The 22739-nt window shown below is 45.7% G+C and overlaps 1 protein-coding gene and 1 long non-coding RNA gene across 4 annotated transcripts in view; one reads left to right on the forward strand and one right to left on the reverse strand.

The window, feature by feature from the left end:
• The window catches only part of LOC112643126 (uncharacterized), a 33035-nt gene extending 21161 nt beyond the window's left edge, over positions 1-11874 (forward strand). Inside the window, exons 4-5 of one of the 3 annotated variants that reach the window (XR_003125638.3) lie at positions 9360-9547; positions 10935-11874. This is a non-coding gene — a long non-coding RNA (uncharacterized LOC112643126). The other 2 variants (XR_007409143.1, XR_003125639.3) reach the window with 2 other exon arrangements.
• Positions 2997-17803, reverse strand: SLC30A10 (solute carrier family 30 member 10). The gene is made up of 4 exons (XM_025420980.3): positions 17117-17803; positions 15488-15565; positions 10573-10812; positions 2997-8194 (listed from the first exon to the last, which is right to left on the reverse strand). The coding sequence occupies exons 1-4, from the start codon at positions 17736-17738 to the stop codon at positions 7695-7697; spliced, it is 1440 nt and encodes a 479-aa protein (XP_025276765.2). The 5' UTR covers positions 17739-17803; the 3' UTR covers positions 2997-7694.
• Positions 17804-22739: the final 4936 nt, after the last annotated feature.

The raw sequence follows: 22739 nt of genomic DNA on the forward strand, positions 1-22739 counted from the left end.
CACAGCATGTAGTCTTCCTAAGGTCAAGCAGCTCATCAGTGGTAGAGCCAGGATTTACCAGCAGGCCAACCTGGAAGCCACGATGCTCAAACTTCAGGCTATACTTCACAGGATACGTTACTTTGTGTAACAAAATCTCCCCATAAAGCTCTTTTCTGTAGCACAGGTTTAGTGGTACAATGGGCCAAATCACGTCTCCCCACTCAGGCCGTACCCTGCTTTGCAAGTCTAGCTATAAAGCAAGCACCAAGCATCACTCCTTCCAGAAGTGACACTCCAAATACCTCTGAACGTCAGGTGACAGCCACAAACTCACCGCGCTCAGCATGACTTTCTTTAGGTCCCAGCTTTCTGAGCAGGTGCCAGGCCTGGTTATTACCACTCCCACTGCAAGCCCGCGTCCACGCGGCCACTCTGAGAATGCTCCCCACCGCCCAGGTTGCAAGCAAAACACCACCAGCCCCCAGGTATAAACCCCGTGCCAGTTGCCCTCTTGCACCCGCAAGCCTAAAAGAACCAGTGCGGCGTGCCAGATGGTTTTGCTCTATGTTGGAGCTCACTGTCACCGCGAGGCCACGTTGGTGGTCATGCGGTGATACTATGAGCCAACAGAGGCCTCCCCCGCTTTTGCTTTACAAAAAAAGATGGGAAAGATCGTGGCTCTGCTTCTGGGCACAGGGTAGGCCCGTTTCCTAGTGGGCTCCTGAATCAGGACACCGGGCATGTAGGGCTGCGGCCTGTCATCCACAGGAAATCACCTCCCAGGCACGGGGCATACTAACAGAAAAGGAGGAAACTGGCCAGAGAGAGAGACAGACAGACAGACAGAGACAGAGAGAAAGCAGAAAGGAAGTAACGTGGTGGGTGTAATTGCAAACTGGAAAAAGTAAAAATGACTTTGGAGCACACAAGGACCAGGTATGATTTCACCCCCAACTCACGCACCACTCTATTTTACATCCTCTGCTGTTCTAACTTCTTTGGGTTTCTATGTGCTTCTCATCTGCTGGGGAAGATAAGGCTGGGGCGTGCAGGTGGGAGGCCCCAGTGACAGGCCAACTCGGTCCTTCCAGGACAGTTGACAGGGACCTTGGAGGTGGCTGGTGGGCAGGCTCCCACCAGATGTGAGATGATCAAGCCGAACCTGAGAGTCGGGGACAAGACTGGAGAAGCAGGGACTGACATGGAGTCCTTGAAGTGGACTTTAGTGCAGCCCAGTGACTGGGGAGACCCAGGATGAGCTGGAGGCAGCGTTACGCATGGCAGCAGGGTCGAGGCAGAAACGCACCCAGGAAGGCTGATCAGGGGACTGGGAGAAACTGCCCAGGAATCTGGAGGAGTGAGGACACTCCCCCCACCCCAGGGACATGCACAGCAAGTGCTCAGCCACAGCTGGGGGCGCTCAGGATTCCGGGCAGGACAGGAGACAGCTGATGCTCCAACGCTGACCAACAAAGCACCAGAGCAGGGTGGGGAAGCCTCTGGATGAAACCGTTCCCTGTGAATAGGTAGTCCTGGCTTTTCCCCCATCTGCACCCCGCTCCCCACCAAAGCTCTGGGGCCAGCTGCCTAAAGAAGGACGTCCAAGCCTTCAGGCTGGGTTGTCCTTTCCACCTCTCTCCACCCACTGACCTACTCCAAGGCCAATTCCAAATGCCAGATCTTCTGTGAAGCCTTTCCTCCTCGTCTTCACTCGCGTTGATTGTACCACTGTGTCATGCCAATTCGCCTTAAATGCTGCTTAATTGACAAAATGGAATTACCGAGATGGGAGGAAGCAGGATAAGAACAGGAAAAATGTGAATGCCAGGTTGAAAGCATAAGATAACAAAATCACTTGACATTTAACTCTGCTCTCCTGTCTCCTAGGACTCCTACAACAGCCCCACAAGGAAGGGAGCACAGGCCATCATTATTTAAAAAAAAAAAAAAAAAAAAAAAAAAAACCTGAAGCTCAATGCTGTTAAATGATTTATCCGAATCCTGTAACTGTTAACACCAAGAGTTGAACCTATTCGTTCATTCATGTGTGTATTCATTCATTTGTTTGATAAATATTTATTGGTGCCAGGTCCTGTGTCACTGTTCCCAGCACTAGATGGGGGCTAAAGAACACAGCTGTGGATCATACACAGACTTATTCTAGTGGAAGAGACAGGAAATAAGTGAGTGAATGTGTGACATGATGTTCCAAAGTCACAGTGCTGTGAAGAAACAGCACGCAGGAAGGAGACCCAGAGGAGGCAGGTTCCCCACTAGATGGAGTAGTCTGACATCCTGGACTCTGAGCCCCCAGCTGAGTCCTCTGTTCCATCCTGCAGACTCATTGCTGACAGAAGGGGACAGTCATGAAATGTGAAGCTCTGTTCTTGTCCTGATGCAGCCCGGGGCTTGGGAGGTGTGCCTCTGAGCCCCCAGACCCATTCAGCACAAGATCCTCCACCCCTACCCCCAGGCTGAGAGTGGGCCTCCTTAAACTCCCACAGAGCCGGACTGCCTTACTTAGCTTCCAGGGCAGGCTATTAGCTTCCTGGAGGCCAGAACCACTTGCACAGTTTCTAGTAAGTGTATGCTGGCTATCAGTTGATTGGCTGATTCGGTTAAAAACAGTTGGAAGAACTGAAGACTGTGATCCCCTTAAAATCTATAGGACTTCTCCAAAATAAGCCTAGCCTCTCCACCGTTCCCTAAATGCCAGGAGCTCCCCTTCTGCACAAACCCCCTTGGGCAGCCCTAGGCCACACAAGCCCCACTAGAAACCCAGGTCAGTCCAGGCTACAGAAAGTAGTCAGCTGGGTCAGTTTGGGACATTTGTGCCAAGATGGGCCTGTGACACTGCAGGTGGGGAAGAGTGGCAGAGGGGCACAGAGAAGACGGGAGCGAAACAGAGATGGAGACAAGCCCCACAGCAGTGGAAAACTGATCTGAAGCATCACTGAGTAATAAAATGACTAGAGTAAGAGACAAAGACAAAATGAGTTCAACTCTCTCGCGTATCCATCTGATTTCCACAAACACCTCAGTCATGTGATGTGTGTGTGGTGTTTTTTTTTTTTTTTATTTATTTTACAGCACCATTGAACAACTTTCACTGTTACAGGTATGCAAATGTGCACACATTACTGGGGGCATTTCACATGCAATTAGTAATGAGTTATTTAAACTTTGTATCTTAAAGTTTTAGTAGTTCCCACAAATGTGACAATTAAACTTTGGCAAAATCGCCTGTGAGGACGAGAGGAAGACTTGAAGCAACAGAACTCCATCATAATACTGTAACATAACTTCAGACCTCCTGGAAGGAAGAGCTCACCTTCCAGAAATCATCGTCCTCCCTGGATTATTCCCACCAGAATTCACAACAGGTTCATCGTCTCATGGCCTGGCTTTGTACCAAGAGGAGACAGTTGATCCATCCAGCAATGTTCAAGAAAGTTCCACGTAAACAAAAAGGTCCAGAATAAAACACTTGAAAAGAGAAGCTCCTGAACATGACACATCGCATTAGCTAAACTCCAAATTCCTAACATTTAGATTACGGTGAGGATTGGGGTCCGAGGCAATTTCCATTGGAGCAGCTTAGTTTCTTGATGCAATACTTTCATTCCTACCCACGGCGACTCATGTGCAAACACACTCAGAAGCACAAACAGGTAACAACTTAGCAGGTGAACAGCAGAGCTATAGAAAAGGCATATTCATGATTCAGTCTAAATTCAAAACGTAAATCAGGTCACATTTCCTCTTTTTTTTTTTTTCTAACACAGTCCTTTTCTGCAGTCTTCAATTGCAAGAGTGTAAAGATACATTTAAAAGCGAGAAATGTAAAAAAAAGAAAAAGAAAAAGAAAAAAAAAGCGAGAAATGTCTCTTGACCTCCTGGAAAAAAAACGGTACGATTTGGCAAAGGGTTAAGGTAACCACAGACAATTCCAGAATTCGTTTTAGCATCTGAACTTGTCCTTGGCACCAAGATGAGGGGCTTATCTGGAACCAAAAGAAGAAACACCATCATGTTTAAAACTGGTGGAGAATTAAATACTTGAGCCCCAGGAATCAATCCTCCTGGAATCTTTTGGTCTCATTTTTTAGTGAATTCATCAGACCGAGGACATTCGTGAGTTGAAGGGGTCACGACATGACAGTGAGAGCAAATGCTTTTCATCTCATTCGCTGTTATACTGACTCATCTGCATAATCCGATTTGTAAAGCCTTTGCTGCCCCCACAAAATTATATCATTTCTTTAAATGTCCAAAGTTCCTAAGTAGAGATGACTGTCATTTTGATGAACGGTTTGATCTCTGCTTTAAAAATATTTTTTGAAGAGTGAATTGTGCAGAACTGATTCTATTAAAATGATTACCGGGCTCTGGAGGGACTTTTACCAACAATAATTCTCAACTACTCTTAGGATAAGTCAGTGGCTCAGAAATAGAGGCCAATTTGCCCTCAGAGGACTGGTGGCAATGTCTGGGGACATTTTTGGTTGTCACAACTCATGAGTGTGCATCTAAGTGAGCAGAGGCCAGGGATCCTGCCAAACATCCTACAATGCACAGGACGGCCCCACACAACAAGGAATTAATCCAGTTGAAAATGTCAATAATGCTGAGAAAGCATAACAAAGACTCTTACTGCCTACAGGGCAGCTGCCTTATTATAATCCCAAATCCACCTCAGTGATTTCTTTGATCTTGAAAGCACTCTATCCTACTGAACTTTGGAGTTCCTGATTTACCCCCACTAGGGTTTGGCCAGCTGGTGGCAAAAAGGAAAAAAAGTAACCAATACAGAGAATATTTTTAATTCTTCCTCAAACAATGTCTCCCTATTTTATTGATACTTTAGCAAAAATTAGAGGGACAATATATCTATTGTCCCAAATATCATGGGACATTTTGGCCCATGAGACATGGGCCAAATGTCATGAAAAAAAAACCCTAATCTCTATTTTCACAACCAAAGTTGATATTTGGAAGATAAAAGCAGACACAGTGCTTCCCAGAGCCTGTGCTGAAATAATGTGGAAAGGACTCTTTCTATCGAGATAGGAGGACAGAGGACAGCAGCAAGGGCCATTCTCTGTGTCCCCCAGGTTAGGGCTCAGGATGGCTGGTCCCGACCCGACACACAGAGGTTGCCCTCAACTTTTAAAAAGTTATTTTCATTTCCTTAAAAAAAGACAGAAAGTCGGAGTTCGTAAAGCCACTGTTCATCAGGCCTACTGCCACCAGGCAAGGCTGACTCAAAGAGGGAAAGAAAAGTCTGCTTTTCCTTGGGAGAATTAAAATGCAAGACAACTAAAGGGAGAGCAAAACCCAAGTAAAGGGATGCATGGGTGGCTCAGCAGTTGAGCATCTACCTTGGATTCAGGGCATGTTCCTGAGGTTCTGGGATCAGGTCCCACATCAGGCTCCCGGCAGGGAGCCTGCTTCTCCCTCTCCCTGTGTGTGTGTCTCTCTCTCTCTGTGTATGTCTCTCATGAATAAATAAGTAAAATCTTTAAAAAAAAATAATAAAAATACCATACTGCAGGCATCACAGCACCAAAGAGGACAAAAGAAACCACCTAACCCCACAGAAAAATATTGCACTTAATTAGCTTGTTGGAACACATTAAACGCACTCAAACTGTCTTCAAAAGGGATTATTTCACATTAGCTGTATGTGAATTAGTGTCCATCAAGCAACTTTTCTGAGGTCAATTTAGTTATACTGGAATTAAGTGCCTTTTCCTTTCCTAAAAAGAAACTTCAGAGACTTAAAGAACATTATTTAGATGCAAACTAGCGTGTGTTTCTTTAGCCAGCTGCACAGACACTATAAACTTATTATCTTCCCCTTTTAATAAAAGCAGAACGATGTGAAATCAGATTAGACCTTCAAATTTGGAAGTGAGGGACAGATTTCTTCTTTGGTTCCAGTCAAGACACCTCAACCAACATCTGTCTAGAATTTGGTTCACTCATCACAGGGTGAGCTTCAAAGAGATTCTCCCGTTTTTGTTTTTGCTTTGTTTTTGTGAGTACATGCTGTACTTTTCGTATTAAATATAAAAATAAAAATGCTGTCTTATAGTTTACCCCTCACTTGGCCATACAGACTAGTCCAATAAACTCCTAGGACTAAAAATGGGATTTACCTAATTCATGGCAAATTTAAAAACAGATTCTAAAATTTCAAGGAATGAAAAAAATTCCTATCCTACTGATCACAGCTGCTTACTTATTTCAGCCTTAGAGTGAACACAAAGACATTTTTTAAATGGTATTAGTGCTGCAAAACGTGCGTCCTTTTTCCATTAACAACCCAGCATTTCTGTTGACTATTGTTTAGATTCTAAATAGGACCCAGTGCCTGCAACCTGAGAGATGATCATTGTCAATTTTGCAACCCATCAAGGAAGACTCTAGTTCTCTATGAGGGCATCTCCCATTACTCAGACCTATTTTGAAACTGTTCTGATTAAAATTCTGCTGCCTCAACTTGTTCGATATGTGACAGGTGGTTCTCCACTACTAATCCATTAGTATGTCGATTATGGATCCAAATCAAATTATAATAAATTTATTTGAAATTGGTAACATGGGTCAGAGTGGAAAAGGAAGTAAAGGAAATTGGAAGCTCCTCAAAATGCATTAAAAGGCAGCAATTAAATTAATTCTCATTTTTCCCTACACATACACTTCTCCAACAAGTTACTGGTTGGCAACTATAATAAATACTTCAAAATATGTCTAGGGAAAGAAAAGTCAATCTAGCAGGAATGAATACTCAGGGCCATATATGCTTCTCTCCTAGGGATACCCATTTTCTCCTGGTAAATGCTACATATATTAATGTGATCATGGAAAAGAAGACCCAAGGGAAATTTGGACAAATAAACTGTTAAGCAATAAATGAGAACGATCCCAACTGGACTGGTTCTGCAATATTAGTATTGCATCATACTTTAGGAAGTGCAAATATTCCCACACTTCCAAGTGAAAAAGAAAAGTATTTTATGCATGAAACACTTGAAGCACCCTATAGCTGTAGTTCATTTCACAGCGGAAAGTAAACACTCGTTTTCTCTCCACCTCACAAAATGAAGAGGTAGTCAGAAAGCATTTTCTTCCTCTCTTCCCCCAATAAACTCCACTTCCTCTAATGTTCTGAGAATATTTTCTACTTTAATGGGTATTCATTTTACATGTATTCGAAAATGAGTCAAGGAAAAAAAAACTTCCACAGTGACGGGACTGTCCAACTTTTTCCTCTTTTATGATCTGATAATGGAATGGGGGGGGGGGAAGCTATCATGGCTTTTAGGCTTTTTCAGTGTACTGGGCTATGAGCTCACCTGAGAGTCAGCTACAAGTTCCAATCACTTTAAAACAAGAACCACTTTGAATCCTGTGTCCACCACCACGGGGTCCCAGCCCTCAATGTCCCCGACACGTATGCGAGTGCAGGTTGCTTCTTAAAATAAATGCTCAAACTAAAACAGCCAGTTTGTTGAAGAGCAGCATGAGACCCCCAGCACGACCTAAAGGGGTTCTCAGGCACAGAGGAATTAACAGACACATGCAATTAACATCCCAAACAACACAGAGCGTGCGCACCACGATTTTGATCAGTGCCTAGAGCCCACAGAGGTCTTTCCAGAAACCAGAGCGCCTCGTCTATACAGTCTGTGTATGCGGGGACCAGATTAAAAATGCGTGCTGTTGACATAATGTGGGTCCTCCTGACTTTTGCTGGGGGCTTGTCCATGCTCACTCAGACAGCTGTCCAACGATACTTCAATAGCCACTTCTGTTGTTTCTCGCCTCCTGAGGCCATCACTTGGGTACGTGTCCAGAGGGGGACAGCCGTTGTGCTCCGCACAGCCATTGACGTGGGCCAGAGGCAGGGCCCCGGGGGGGCAGCACAGCTGCTTCTCACAGCCCTTGGAGATGCAGGGGGAGCTGCAGAGCAACAGCAAGTCCTTCTGCTCCACGGGGTCCTTCAAGTCCACTTGCTCAAACTGGATGGTCACGTTGTGGATTCCCACACTGTGGAAGATCTCTCGAATTTTCCTACTGGCGTCCTGATAGTCCCTGTCCTTCTGATACTTGATGTGCAGGGTGGCGATGATCTTTCCGCTTATAAGTTCCCAGATGTGCACTTCATGTACACTGCTAATCCCGGGCACGGCCGAGAGTTTACTCACTACAACGAGGGAGAGCGAACAATTAGCTAAGGCTACTGGAAACAAGGTACCTCTATGAGAGGGACATGGTCCCTGAAGGCATTCTCAACGATGGATTTACAACAATGGGAAGAAAAAGAGCTGTACCGATCTGGGGACATGTTTCCATACTCTTCTTTCTCCTCTCCGAGTCCCTATACCACCCATCATGAACCCATAAAGAACAATCCAAGAAAATAACTTTAACAACACCCCCCAAAATTTCCAAGGTTGTTGAGTTTACAAGGGAAGACACCCAGGGTGTGTCAGGAGTATAAAGTAGGATGCCGATTTGAAAGAAGAGAACTTGGCAACGAGGCCCAAAAACTTTCACCTGCGTGTCTAGTACTAGGAAGTTAACCTAAAAGGAAATACCCAAAGATTCATGTACAAAAATGGTTTGAGCAATGTTCTTTGTATTAACGAAAAAAAAAAATGGAAATAAGGAAATAGCTAAATCAATTATATAAAAGAATATGACAGCCATTAATAAGTAAGTTGCATATTTCAGGATATGAGAAAAGGCACAGAAGGTATCTTTAAGTGAAAAAGCAAATAGTTTTACTGTATATACAGCACGATTTTTTTCTTTTTTTAAAACAAGCATCAGTGTATACACACACACACACACACATTTTATACAGATAAAGCTTTGTCTTACTGATGGATTGATTCAAAATTAAAAGTGGTAATTTCTGGGTGACAGGATTATGAGAGATTTCCTTTTTTTAATTTAAGTCTTCTATATTTTCCATAGTTTCTCAAATGAGCATGTATTTAGAGAGATGATGTTGAATGATGATTATGAGCAAAGACCCTGTAGCCAATTAGAGTTTGAATCCCAGTTTAGACTGGTCTTGGGTACTTTACCTAACCTGCAGTGCCTCAGTCTCCTTATCTGTAAATCGGGAATAATAATGATAGTTCCCCATAGGTTTACTTTCAGGATTTAAATAAGTGAATATAAATAAAGCACCGAGAACACTACTAGCACGTAATAAGTGCCAGAGAAGTGTTGCTACTGCCATTATCATCTATTTTTAAATGTGTGTATATAATATAATATATATATCTTACTTTGTTAAAAGGCAAGATAAGCCATTATATATCACAAATTGTTTTGATATGTTTATCTTGTTCCCTCAGCTGGGAAACAAGTTTCTGGAAGGTGGAGACAATGCTGCGTATCTGCTCCCGGTATCTCCTTCCCCACCTCCTAGCTCCTCTCCCTGCAGCACTGGGCAGACTGCAGGAAATGAAGGCGGATTACTTTACCTCTGTACAGTAAAGCAGCCAGAGCGCTGGCCACACCTAACTGACTCTGAGACCGTAAAGTAAGCAATGCTGCCAAAGATGAGGCTCCAAAACGCAAAAAGAACATCCAGGGGGAAGGACTGTAGAAGCACCAGCTGTTAGCAATGGCTGGACCAGCTGGTCCCAGTGCATGCTACTGAACAGGGGGCTGGGAGGGCTACGACCTACACTGACCACCATAAATCACACCCTCCCAGGGGAAAGCCTAGCTGTGGCCACACAATGTATTAAGACCCATTCACACCTCATTTCAGGGATCTGACATGATGTAAGGTCTTCCAACTTTGAGCCTCATAGAGGGCTGGGCTCTATCTGCATGGTTCCTGGCTCACTGGTGAAGCAATGATAGAGTGTAACAGCAAATATGCAAGAAAGCTTTTTTTCTATAAAAACATAATCTCCATTTAGAACCATTAGAAATAAAGGCGCACATTCAGTTTCTTGTCAACATCTGGATAGTTCTCATTTAGAACTCTGCAAAGTCTCCAAAATATGGAGGGACAGATGCGCCTGACTAAGGTAAGAGTTTGATTTTCTGTTTGAGCAAAGCAAAGGAACAGATTTCATTACTGAACGAGGTCATGAATGATCTGAATTTAAAACACGGTCCTTTTTATGGTATTAGACATGGTGACTTGCGTGCCCATAAAAAAATCAATTAACAAGAAAGCAGGATCTAGAATACGAATCAGTGATTCATGTTTTCAGAATAAGGAGATTAAAGATCAAGTTCTTGGCAGGGTAATCTTATTGGAATTAAAATAAATCTTTGACATGAAGGTAAAAGCCGAGGAACAGGTACTGCCCAAGCATTATATACTCAAAACTTTGCAGTGGAATCAGTCATGGGTTGCAAAGGACCTTTGGTTCTTGGAGCTGTGAGTCATCCTACTAGGCTACAAAACATATGATAGATGTTTCTTTTGCCAGGTGATTTAAAGTATTTCAGGATACATAAATCAAACACTGCTTTGAAATAGCGCTGGCCCTTTGGCCTGAAGAGCATTAAGCGGGCATGGTTCTAGATAAGAAGCATCTGACTTACTCAGCTCTTCCATGTTAACTCCTTTGGGGACCATCTGCAGCAGAATGGCAGCAGTCTCCTTGATGAGTGGGAAGGCAGATGACAAAATGATGATAACCATGATGATAGTCAGGCTGGGGTCGATGTAGCACTGCCAGTTACATGGGTCCTCAGGTTGCAGAGGACGCACATAAAATATGATGGCCGTGATCACCACCACCACCGACCCCAGGGCATCGCCCATCACATGCAAAAGTACACCTGCCGGGGAGAAAGAAAGGCCACTAAAGCACAGATCCAAATTTGGGAGCTGGGAACACGCAGTGACCCGGGTTCCCAAGTCTAAGAATATATCAGTTGTTATTTGTTTTCTTTTTGATTAGGACAGCAGGATGGATTCAAATGAAAAAAAAAAAAAAGTCAACTACTTCATAGAAAACAAAGCCCTAGGCCACCATCCCAGAACCCAGAGAACCTGCAACAGCCTCGGAAGATTCTGAGCTGCAGACACGCGTGGGAAGAGGGACCGTGCGGGTTCCTAATGCTACACCACTGCCACCTGCCACTCATCAGAAGCCACCAAACCGGAAAAGAGGCTATGCAAATAGTTTCTTATTCTTTGAGACAAATATCTGGTATTAAATTGTTTTAAGCAGGGATCCCTGGGTGGTGCAGCGGTTTGGCGCCTGCCTTTGGCCCAGGGCGTGATCCTGGAGACCCGGGATCGAATCCCACATCGGGCTTCTGGTGCATGGAGCCTGCTTCTCCCTCTGCCTATGTCTCTGCCTCTCTCTCTGTGACTATCATAAATAATTAAAAATTAATTAATTAATTGTTTTAAGCATTTTGAAGAGGAGAGGGAACTAATAACAAAAGAGCGGTTCTTATTATTCCTTGTCTTCTCTCTTCCTGAGTCTGTTTCCCCTTTCCCTACATGCCTCTGCTACTCCCCCCTTAGCCCGAGTCATTCAAACTGGATCTGGTTCAAGGCGTCCTCGGGAAGAGCCTCCGGCAGCACTGCCACTGAAGAAAGAGCCATTTGTCACAATAAGATTCAAATCAAAGAGACAATAACCCAAATTGTGGCTGCCCTTAACGCAGGGAACCACTCTTAAGGGTTTTAATTATGATCCAGAAAATATGCAATCCTAACAGAGAAGATCCGGTGCCCCGAACGCCTGGGTGGCTCAGCCGTTGAGCGGCTGCCTTGGGCTCAGGGAGTGATCCCAGGGTCCCGGGATTGAGTCCCACATCGGGCTCCCTGTGAGGAGCCTGCTTCTGCCTCTGCCTGTGTCTCTGTGTCTCTCATGAATAAATAAAGAAAATCTTAAAAAAAAAAAAAAGATTCATTTTGCCTCTCCAAGTATCCCACAGATCCATTCAGTAGAATTAATAATAATCCAAAATTCTAATAGCTCACTCATGGTTACAAGTGAATGGTCTCACCTGGAAAATGCTTTAATGAAGCTAAAGCTTCCTCTTGGCAATACTTTTTAGGATTCTGAGTAGCTGAGTAGCATCGGAGACAAAATGGCATTCTGTGGACATACTAAATGCGATTTGTGGCCACGTTGCCCCAAAATAATATAGGAGTAAAATGTATCTCCTTCTGGCTGAGTGTTTAGGTATTAGAATAGGATCCTGATTCAATAAATACATTAAACAATTCCATTCTTTCTAATTCTGTGTCCCCTTTCCCCTCACACCCCTGAGAGAGCTTTTTACTCCCCAGGCCCTGTTCTGAGCCACGAAGAGAAAGTCCCGAGAGTCGATCCATAAGGAGACTGAAGTTCAGAGACATTAAGTTACTTGTCCAAGGTCACTTAGCTTAGTAAAAGGCAGAGGCTCAACTTGAACTGAGCACTTCTCATCTCACTGTAAGTGTGCACTGGATGGGAATAGGGGCGGGGGTAGGAGAGAGACAGTACAGGTCTCGGAGATGATGGGGCAGCCAAGGAGAAGAGGGCAGAAATGCCTAGAAAGGAGTGCTGACACTGGCACAGCAAGCCCGCGAATGTCAGCAGTGTTAGGACCTTATTCTGGAGGCGGTGAAGATCTCTGAGCAGATTCTGAAGTGATCTGATCACCTTTCTGATTCAGAAAATAAGCCAGGCAACATTACCTGAGAGACAAAGATGGATTGGCAGGCAGCTCAATCATCCAATTAGTCAAACTGCTCCCAAGGTAGCTTTACAATGAATGACAGGACATCTTAACAGCTGGGCCTCACTTCCTGTCTTGAGATTCTTTAAAAAACTCAGAAAAACTGGCTTATAACACAGCAATTTGACATAAGTTGAAATCTGATGTGTCCCAGCATTTGGAAAAGCCATCAGTGTCGTTGAGTTTGTTGGTAAACCAGAAACACAGCGCACTAGCCCTGGGCAATAACAAGTGGTTATGGAAAGATGAGAGATCTTTCTTATTGGAAAAAAACAATCAGAAAGAAGCATCTCATCCAAGGAGACTTATTTTCAAATGATGTCAGGGTTGTGGTGTATCTATTTATACTTATACTGAAATACAAAAAGTTAATTATCTTTCTGACATGCTGTTGCAACATTTTTTAATGTATCCCTTTTGATCCCATCAAATAAAACCAACCGCTACAATTGACGAGAATCTTTAAAGGATTGTGCTTTCACTGTGCTTTGCAGAAGATGGACTGTGTTTCTCAGAAGGCATTTGTTTTATTCCATTGAAATAAGAGAAACACTAATTAAAATCCAGAAATGATTTTTGTTCACGAGAATCCCCATCAGTCGTTTGCTCCCCTGCAGATCTGGGAGGACAGTCGTGCTTTCTAGAGCAACCACTTAAATGGCAAAAGTGTAACCACTCAGTGGACTGTCTACACTGGAGAAACAAACCATCTTTCCTGGAGCGTACAGGCAGCGTCCAAAACTGGGAAGCGGTGGAAATGTGAAGGCAGGTGCCAGACTTGCCTCTGCTGCTAGCCTGGGTGACTTGGGAAGTCACCGGACTCTAGGGACCCTGTTTCCTTGCAAAGGAAACCTTCCCACCCTGCAAAGCGAGGGGGTGGAGTCCATTCCCACTAAGGCCTTTCCAGCTGTAACATCCTGTGGGCCTTCTCTGAATTGTGGCTCGGAGATGAGGACGTAGGACCTAAGCTGAGGCCAGCCTCCCCCTTGGCCTGAAAGTGGAAAGGCCACTGAAGCAGAGGCAGCACAGGGTTGAGCCCAGCAATTCCTCTCACTACCTGAGAGACAACAGCTCCCACCCGGTGAGATTCTTACAAATGCTAAGCAACTCACTCATGAATGGTGCCTGGCACAAGCATGCACCCCCTAAACAGGGTAGCTGCTTTTCCTCCCATATCACATCCTTTATCTAACAACCACCTGTGAAGTAGATACTATTTTAGAGAGAGCGAGCTGGAGGCTTAGAGAGTCCAAAAACTTTCCCAAAATCAGAGTTTTAAATGACAGAGCCAAGATCCCAAACCCAGGCATCTTGAGCCCAAATCCCAATCTTTCAGGCACTGCATTATTCACCTCTGCCAGAAACCAGAGATGGACACTGGTCAGTACCTGTGGACCACAGGGCTGAGCCAGGTACAGTGAGGTGCTTTACCCCCCCGATTTTTCCACCTAGGAGTTCCAACAGCTTTAAAGATTAGCCAGATCATACAAATTTGCCATAAAACATGCTTCCCAAACAGGGTCACAATATGTACTGTCCCACTCTTCATTCCTCTTAGCATCTTTCCACCTACCTGTTCTCCTTCTCTGCAACATAAGAATGAATAATTAACTGAATGTTGTCTGAAAAGTTAAAATGCTATGGAAAATCTATGATACATATATAATATTATAGTATGTATTTGATACACACTATATATAGCATATACTATATACATATTTTTATATTGAACCCAAAGAAAGATAAAGGGTAGAGATTTTTCATTTTAGATGTCTCTTTCCAGAAAGATTCACCACCAAGCACTTTAGAAATTCCCCTGTTGCTGTTCAATTTTTAAAAAGTGATTCATGTGGAAATTTTTAGAAGCTCGTGTATGGCTGTTATTGTTGTTGGGGTTTTTTCTGATTTTGCCCTAGAGATCCATTCCAGGTATCACACTATAGAAAAAGCCAGGAGTCTCTCAAAAATGAAAATGTCTCCCGATTATTACTTTTTAAAAATATTGTTTCCACTGAAGCCCTATCATAGGCTTCCCCCAAATCATCTGAAAGTAAAGGGTTGCATAATCTTTATTGAAATCCTCAAAGTCGAGACTGGGGACTGACCCTTCTGGAGTGAATCTGAAGTAAAGCCTCTGCTCAAGAAGTTGGAAGAGATGCTGCATACAATATTGGTGTCTAGTGAGAGATGCACCTCTGAACTCCCTGAGCTAACCTTTGCCCAGCGCTGGTGACCTTGAGCGCATGGTAGAGAGAAGGCTAGTAATGTGCCTTTCATGTGCCTCACCAGACCCTCCCCTTTGGGCCTGGAAATACAGATTCAAGTAAGTCAAGAGATCCATCACAGACGCAGATTTCTGGCAGAAATACGTTGAGGCCTGAGAGTCAATCAGCAATGTCATGTTGGACAGCAGCCACCTACCCTCTTCTCACCTGTGTCACAATTACATTCAATTAAGACAGGCCTCATTTTACGTTAACAATATCTAGGAGTGGACAAAACCAAGTAAAGTAATAGCATGCCACTGATCTGTGAGGCTCTGAAGCAGGTAGCACTGGCCTGGCTCTAAGTGGAGCAAGGATAAATCATTAGCAACTAGTGTGTCACTCAGAATCAATGCAATGATTAGGCAAGAGGCTAGGGTCATAGTCTATTCGTGCAACCGGCCTCCTTTCTAACACACGTTATTAAAAGGCAAACAGAAACGAAGGGTACAACACAGTCATTATGTATTACAGAAAAGGGTTTCAAATCGAGCCAAAGTCGACCCTACCTCTGATATTCAGGGCTTCAGACTTTTTCTCCTTTTTCATAGTCTCTTCTGGTTCATTCTGGGTGTTCAGAGAATCACCTGCATTCAAAGAAGAAACCTTGTGTTGTGTATAAGTTCTACAAACAAAAAGAACCAATGGACTCAAAAAAAGTTCCGTTATTTTAAACTCCTAAGCTCCTCAGACCCCCTCCACACACACGGCCCAGAAGAGTACATTTGGGCCTTGACATGAGCCTTGTGAGCCACTTTTACATTCCATTCACACTTCCATCCAAGTTAAAACAAACAAACAAAAAGGAGCAAAGTGGGAGCCCACCCCCATCCCCCAACCCGTTAACTCCCAGGGGGAAAAAACGATGCACAAAGGGGGAGGGAGAAAATAAAGTGCAGACAGCATCCAATGAGGGGCTAAGGGTTGGGGGGGTGCTATCTGTTGCCCAATAATAACTGATTTTTGAGAAAATGAATGCTCCAAGGCAGACAGAATAATGGGGAAGGGGAAAAGAAGGAAAGGAAAGGAAAGGAAAGGAAAGGAAAGGAAAGGAAAGGAAAGGAAAGGAAAGGAAAGGAAAGGAAAAAGGGAAAAAGGGAAAAAGGGAAAAAGGGAAAGGAGAGGAAGGAAGGAAGGAAGGAAAGATAGAGAAAGAAAGAAACAAAGAAACAAAGAAAGAAAAAAAAAGGAAGAAAGAGGAAGGAAGGAAGGAAGGAAAAGAAAGAAGAAAGAAAGAAAGAGGAAAGAAGGATGGAAAAGACCGAAAGAAGGAAGGAAGAGAAAGGAAGAAGAAAGAAAGAAAGAAAGAAGAAAGAAAGACAGAAAGAAAGAGAAAGAAAGAAAAGAAGAAAGAAAGAAAGAGAAAAGGGAAGGAAGGAAAAGAAAGAAGGAAGGAAGGAAGGAAAGAAGAAGAAAGAAAGAAAGAAAGAAAGAAAGAAAGAAAGAAAGAAAGAAAGAAGAAAGAAGGATGGAAAAGACAGAAAGGAAGGAAGGAAGAGGAAGAAAGAAAGAAAGAAGAAAGAAAGAAAGAAAGAAGAAAGAGAAAGAAAGAAAGAAAGAAAGAAGAAAAAAAGAAAGAAGAAAGAAGAGAAGGGAAGGAGGAAAAGAAGAAGGAAGGAAGGAAAGAAAGAAGAAGACGAAAGAAAGAAGAAAGAAAGAAGAAAGAAGATGAAAGAAAGAAAGAAGAAAGAAAGAAAGAAAGAAGAAAGAAAGAAAGAAAGAAAGAAAGAAAGAAAGAAAGAAAGAAAGAAAGAAAGAAAGAAAGAAAGAAAGAAAGAAGAAAGAAAGAAAGAGAAAAGGGAAAGAAGGAAAAGAAGGAAGGAAGGAAGGAAGGAAGGAAGGGAGGGAGGAGGGAGGGAGGGAGGGAGGGAGGGAGAAAGAAAGCGAGAAAGAGAGAAAGGAAGGAGGGAAGGACGGAGGTCAGGCCTGAGGACCCAAGAGAAACAAAGGAGACCGTGGGGAAGACGCTACGTTAGCAGCGGAGAATAAAGCTGCAGAAGGCATAGATTTTTTTTTTTCCCCCAACAAAATAGAAGCAGCCGCAACGGCCAGAAAGAGAAAGAGGGCGTGGATGCCGAGCTCGGGCCGGGCGGGAGGAGGGAGGGCGGAGAGGCCCGGAGGATGCAACCGAAAGGCACCTGCTACGTTGGAGAACACGGTGGCCGCCTGCTCCTCCTTCCCGCCGGCCGACGCGCGGGCGGGGCCGGGGCCGGGGCCGGGGCCGGGGCCGGGGCCGGGGCCGGGCCGGGGTCCGGGCGCGCCCCGCGGGGCCCCGAGGTCGGCCCGCGGTCCCGGCGGCGGGCGGCGGCGGCGGCGGCGGCGGGGCCCCCAGCAGGCGAGCCAGGCGCCGCAGTCCTGGAAGATGAGCAGCCCCAGCACGTTGACCGCCAGCCCCAGCGCGCCGACGACGAGCACCAGCGCGGGGTCGTCGATGCGCTCGGGCCGCGCCAGGCGCAGCACGGCCTCCACGGCGATGGTGAAGCAGAGCGCGCTGAGGAACACGGCGTTGCCCAGGGCGCCCAGCACCTCGGCGCGCGCGTAGCCGTAGGTGGCCCCCAGCCCCCCGCCGGGCCGCCGCGCCACGCGGCCCGCGCCCAGCCCCACGCACAGCGACAGCAGGTCCGACAGCATGTTGAACGAGTCGGACAGCAGCGCGATGGAGTTGCCCAGGTAGCCCGACACCAGCTCGGCCGCGAAGAAGGCGACGGTGAGCACGAGCATGAAGAGCAGCCGGCACGTCTTGCCCGAATAGCGGCCCATCGCGGCCGCCGGCGGGGGCGCCCCTGCGCGCCGAGCCCCGGCCGCCGCCTTATGAGGCCCCGCGCGCGTCCAGAGTCCGAGGGAGGGGCCGCGGCCGCAGCCTCCGAGGCCCCCCGGCCGCCTCCGAGGCCCCGCAGCCCGGCCCGGGCCCGGCCCCGCCCGGCAGGTGGCCGCCGGCCAAGGTCTGGCCTCCGAGGACCGCCCCGAGCGGCGGGCGCAGGGGGCGGGTCCGGAGCGCCCCCCCGCGCCGCCCCGACCCCGACCGCGACCGCGACCCCGACCCCCGCGGCCCCAGCCCCTCCCCTCCCCGGGCCCCGATAAGGCCCTGCAGCGCCGCGGGGCGGGTTCGCCCGGGGGACGTGGACAGCCTGGCCTACGTGCCCGGACGCCGCTCGCCCTGCGGATTCCGCAGCCACCGGGTGGGGCCCCGGGCCAGCCCCGCCCAAGCTGCAGGGTGCTGGGTGCCGAGCCCTCCCTCGGCATCGCCATCCGCCCAAGCCTCCCGCGCACCATCATCATCATCATCATCATCATCATCATCATCATCGCTGTGTCACCCCCCCCCCCCCCGCGCCCCAGGGCACACAGCCTTCCCTGTCCCCCGGACCCCTCCCAGCGCCTCCACTCACCAGGCCTCCCTCCCCAGGTGAACTGCAGGCGGAGAGAGCGCGCACATCATACCTTGATAAGCCTGGACTTCCCCCCACACACCCCCCCCCCCAAGCGCTCAGAAATCAGTCCCCCACCCCCACCCCCAAGGGTAGACCCAAGTCGCTTGACCACCAAGAAGCCCGGGCGGGCCTCCTCTGTGCCCTGGTCTCGTTTTCCACTGCAGAGAATATTCTCTTCATCCCCCCATGTGTCCCTCACAGCACATGACCTGATACTCAAAGTTCAATCCACTGACCTCCGTGAAGGCTTATTCCAAATAAAGCCTTTCCTGTTGACAACAGGCTCTGTTCCAAGGAAAAGTTATCCAGAAAGAGAGCTGTCCCCAGGACGCTGGGAGAGGCCCAGCGCTGGAAGCCCTTGAAGAAGGGTGTTCGCTGTTGGGTGTTCAGGGAGGCCCCGGTGGGAGAGCCCTTGCTGTTTTCATTCTTGGTTTGTTTTTGTTTTAGATTCTGTTCTCGTTCCCCAAAAGGATCTGACTGCAAAGTTGTGATCACTAGTCCCCCTCTCCTGTCCCTAACCCCCAAACTTTAACCATTCCTGAAACACATGCCAGGTTTGGGCCTGGAAACAAATGTGTCTGTTAGTAGCACACTCTGATTCTCGCCCCATCCACTGTCTTAGCCTTATAAATGACAATCTTTTGTCTTTCAGGGCTAAGGGACCCCAACAAACATGCTAAAATACCCTTGACCTGAGGGCCCTCGTTATACAAGATGAGCATCCTAACTGGCTCCCTGCCCGCCTCCGGGAGAATGTCCCTACATCGAGAACTTGAGGGAACTGATCCTCTGAAGTGCCTCTGAAAACGAGTATTAAAATAGTCAAATCATTTAAAAGAAACAAAAAGATACAGATAGGCCGAGGAAAGGTTTGAAGCTGTTTGGCCTTGGACAAGTTCCTTAATTGTCTGGTCTGGCTTTCACTCCTGTAAAAAGAGGAATAAAAACAGTGTCTCCTCATAGGTTTGTGAGGATTAAATGGGTTAATATGTGTAAAGTGGTTATGACGGTGCGTAGTAAGCACTCAACAAATTGTTAGCTGTTTATTTAAAAATAAATTAAATAAATAAATAACACGAAGGAAAAGAAGGTGTGAAGGGAGGAGGAAGAGACTGGGCAGGAGGAAGCAGGAAGGGCAAAGTGGTCCGGAGGCCCCCCTGTTATCATCAGCCTGCTAGTATTGATATTAGCACTTGGGCACATGCGTACCAGAATTACTGTTGAACTGCAGCTGTCACACTCTGTTGGGGAGAAAGATATCCCAGTTTCTGGCTTATCCTGTCTTCAAACTGTGAAGCCTCTGCAACATGAAACATAGGACAGCAAGCAAAGCAGTCGAAGCAAGACAGGGGGCCTGGTGGAAACCACTTGGCAGTGCTCACAAGGTCCCTACTGATTGCATTTCTTTGTCATTCACAAATGACAGAAAAACCCAAGGTCAGCAGAAATCTATCACTTGTGCCTGTTACCCAGTCGTCCTCCTAACAGAAGGCAGATAACGAGAATTATGTCACTGCCCCAGGAGGGTAGCTGATGGAACTAGAAGGTTCAGCGTGAGGGGCCCTGCCCAGAGCCTCGTTATTTGACTTCCAGACAGGTTGAAGGTATCAACAAAATGCACTTAAGAAAAATGCTTTGGCTAGCTACCCATGACTAGATAGATAGGTAGACCTATAAAGTTTATATATAGAGAGAGAATATATATAATCTAAGTTAATTGACAAAAATGTAGACTGCCTCTTATGCATTCTTGTAGATGATAAGGTTTTTTTTATAAAGATTTTATTTATTTATTCATGAGAGATACAGAAAGAGAGGCAGAGACACAGGCAGAGGGAGGAGAAGCAGGCTCCATGCATAGGAGCCCGATGGGGACTCAGCCCTGGGACTCTGGGTTCAGGCCCTGAGCCAAAAGCAGACGCTCAACCGCTGAGTCCACCCAGGTGTCCCGATGATGAGGTTTCAACAGCTTCTGTCTGTTGGGCTTTGACTGCCCAACCCTGTGCTGAGCACTTTACAGGCACAACCTCATTGTCATCCGCACAGATGACTCATAAAACTAGCAACGTCTTATACATGAAGAACCTAGAGCCCAGAGATTTTAAGTAACTTGCCCAAGATCACACAATATATAAGGGATAGAATCTGGAGATCTGATCCAGGCATCAAACTCTAGAACTTAACATTCTTCGGCCCCACATTATACTTATTTGATCATTTTCAACACTCCTTTTGTTCTAAACAAATGAAAGGATTCTTTTTAAACTTACATTTTTTATTATTATTATTGGCATAGACCTTGATGCTCTACAACTTATAGAGATGATAGCACTAAAAGTTCTTCCTACACTGGTATTGACCCAGAAAGTAACAAACTTTTTTTTTTTTAAAGAATTCGAAAAAACAGCTGTTTTTGTTTTTGTTTTGTTTTGTTCTAAGTGACCAGAGATGATGCTCCCTTCAAGGAAGAAAATAGACATCTCATCCAAAGCACCAAACTGTTTTTCAAAAGAAGACATATGGGCAGCCTGTTTAGTGCTGCCTTCAGCTCAGGTCGTGATCCTGGGGTCCTGGGATCGAGTCTCATGTCGGGCTCCCTGCGTGGAGCCTGCTTCTCCCTCTGCCTGTGTCTCTGCCTCTCTTTCTCTCATGAATAAATAAAAACATCTTAAAAAAAAAAAAAAAAAAGAAGAGGTAGTTCTTTTTCCCCATAGCTCCTGCCTCCAGATTTTAAATACATCATCAGAATCTGGGTACTCTCACCTGTAGCCCAGCTGGAAACCCGCAGAGCCTGATAATATGTGTAGACTTTCCGAAAGGAAATTACTTCTCCAGGTCACTGAGGCATCTCCCGTCCACACCGGCTCCTTGTTGACAAATTTATATAATGTGTATTTTTGTAACACTTTGTAACACAGATACTTTTTGCACCCCAAAATATGTATTTTGTCCTTCCATGTTTTTTAGAGTACATTAAATTCAAGAGATTCTTTGAGATGACTACACATTTTTTTGATGATAGAGGCAGGAGGTATAAAAAAATAACACATAAGTAGTGGTCAACTCCCTTCGGAATGGGCTGTTTAGGGCGAGTACTCAGCGGTGTTGTGAGTTGAAGCCCACTTAGAAAGAGGCAGCTCCCACATGAATTTAGAGCTCTGCCCATCAGCCTGCCAAGTGGCACCACCAAGGCTCCTCCAAAATGCCACTTTCTTGTAGCAAAGTGGTAGCTAGGCCAGGAAGTGGTAGGAATGCAAGCCTCATCACAACATCAAATACTACAATTTGCTTATTGAAAAAAAGAAAAAAAACAGACTCTAGATAATATTAATTTTGCACTCACTTAAAGAACACTTGAAAGGTTGAAAAGCACAGCAGTTCATAATTTGACCTTTGGAATCAGACAGACTTGGAACCAAATCCCAGCCCTGTTGCTTGCTTGCGTGACCTGGGACAAGTTCCTTACAACCTTCTTTTTATACGTGTGTGTGTGTGTGTGTGTGTGTGTGTGAACTAAGGACCATAATAGTATATATCTCATGGGGTTATCACGAGGCTTGAGAAAATGTATGCAGATTACCTAGTGGAGTGCCAGGCTCATAAGAAGGGCTCAATAAATGTTAACAAACTTCTATTTTTTATAAACTACCCAGTCTGGGGCACCTGGATGGCTCAATGGGTTAAGCGTCTGCCTTCAGCTCAGGTCACAATCTCAGGGTCCTGGGATGGAGCCCTGCGTCGTCTTCTCTGCTTGATGGGGAGTCTGCTTCTCTCTCTCACTCTGTGCTCTCTTTATCGCTCTCAAATAAATAAATAAATAAATAAATAAATAAATAAATAAATAACATCTCTTAAAATACTTTTAAATACTTTGTCAATACTTTTAAGTAATCAATCTTGGGCAGCCCTTGTGGCTCAGTGGTTTAGCGCCCCCTTCAGCCCAGGGCGTGATCCTGGAGACCTGGGATTGAGTCCCACATCAGGCTCCCTGCATGGAGCCTTCTTCTCCCTCTGCCTGTGTTTCTGCCTCTCTCTCTCTCTCTCATGAATAAATAAAATCTTTAAATAAATAAATAAATAAATAAATAAATAAATAAATAAATATTCTATTTGTAGTATTTTGTTAGCAGCCTAAATGGATTAAAACAAAGTATAGGAATGCAAGTTACCAACTGTTGAGTACACAGCTATAAACGAATGACTATGATCAGTATATCCCAACAGGGATGCTGAGATTGGGCTATTTGATACATCTGGCAGTAACAATGCCCATGTTATTTGGGGTACTTGTGGGCATTGCAGCTCTGGTCTGTGTGCTTCTTACCATCTG

Source organism: Canis lupus, chromosome 38, assembly GCF_003254725.2.
Source record: "Canis lupus dingo isolate Sandy chromosome 38, ASM325472v2, whole genome shotgun sequence".
Lineage (NCBI taxonomy): Eukaryota > Metazoa > Chordata > Mammalia > Carnivora > Canidae > Canis > Canis lupus.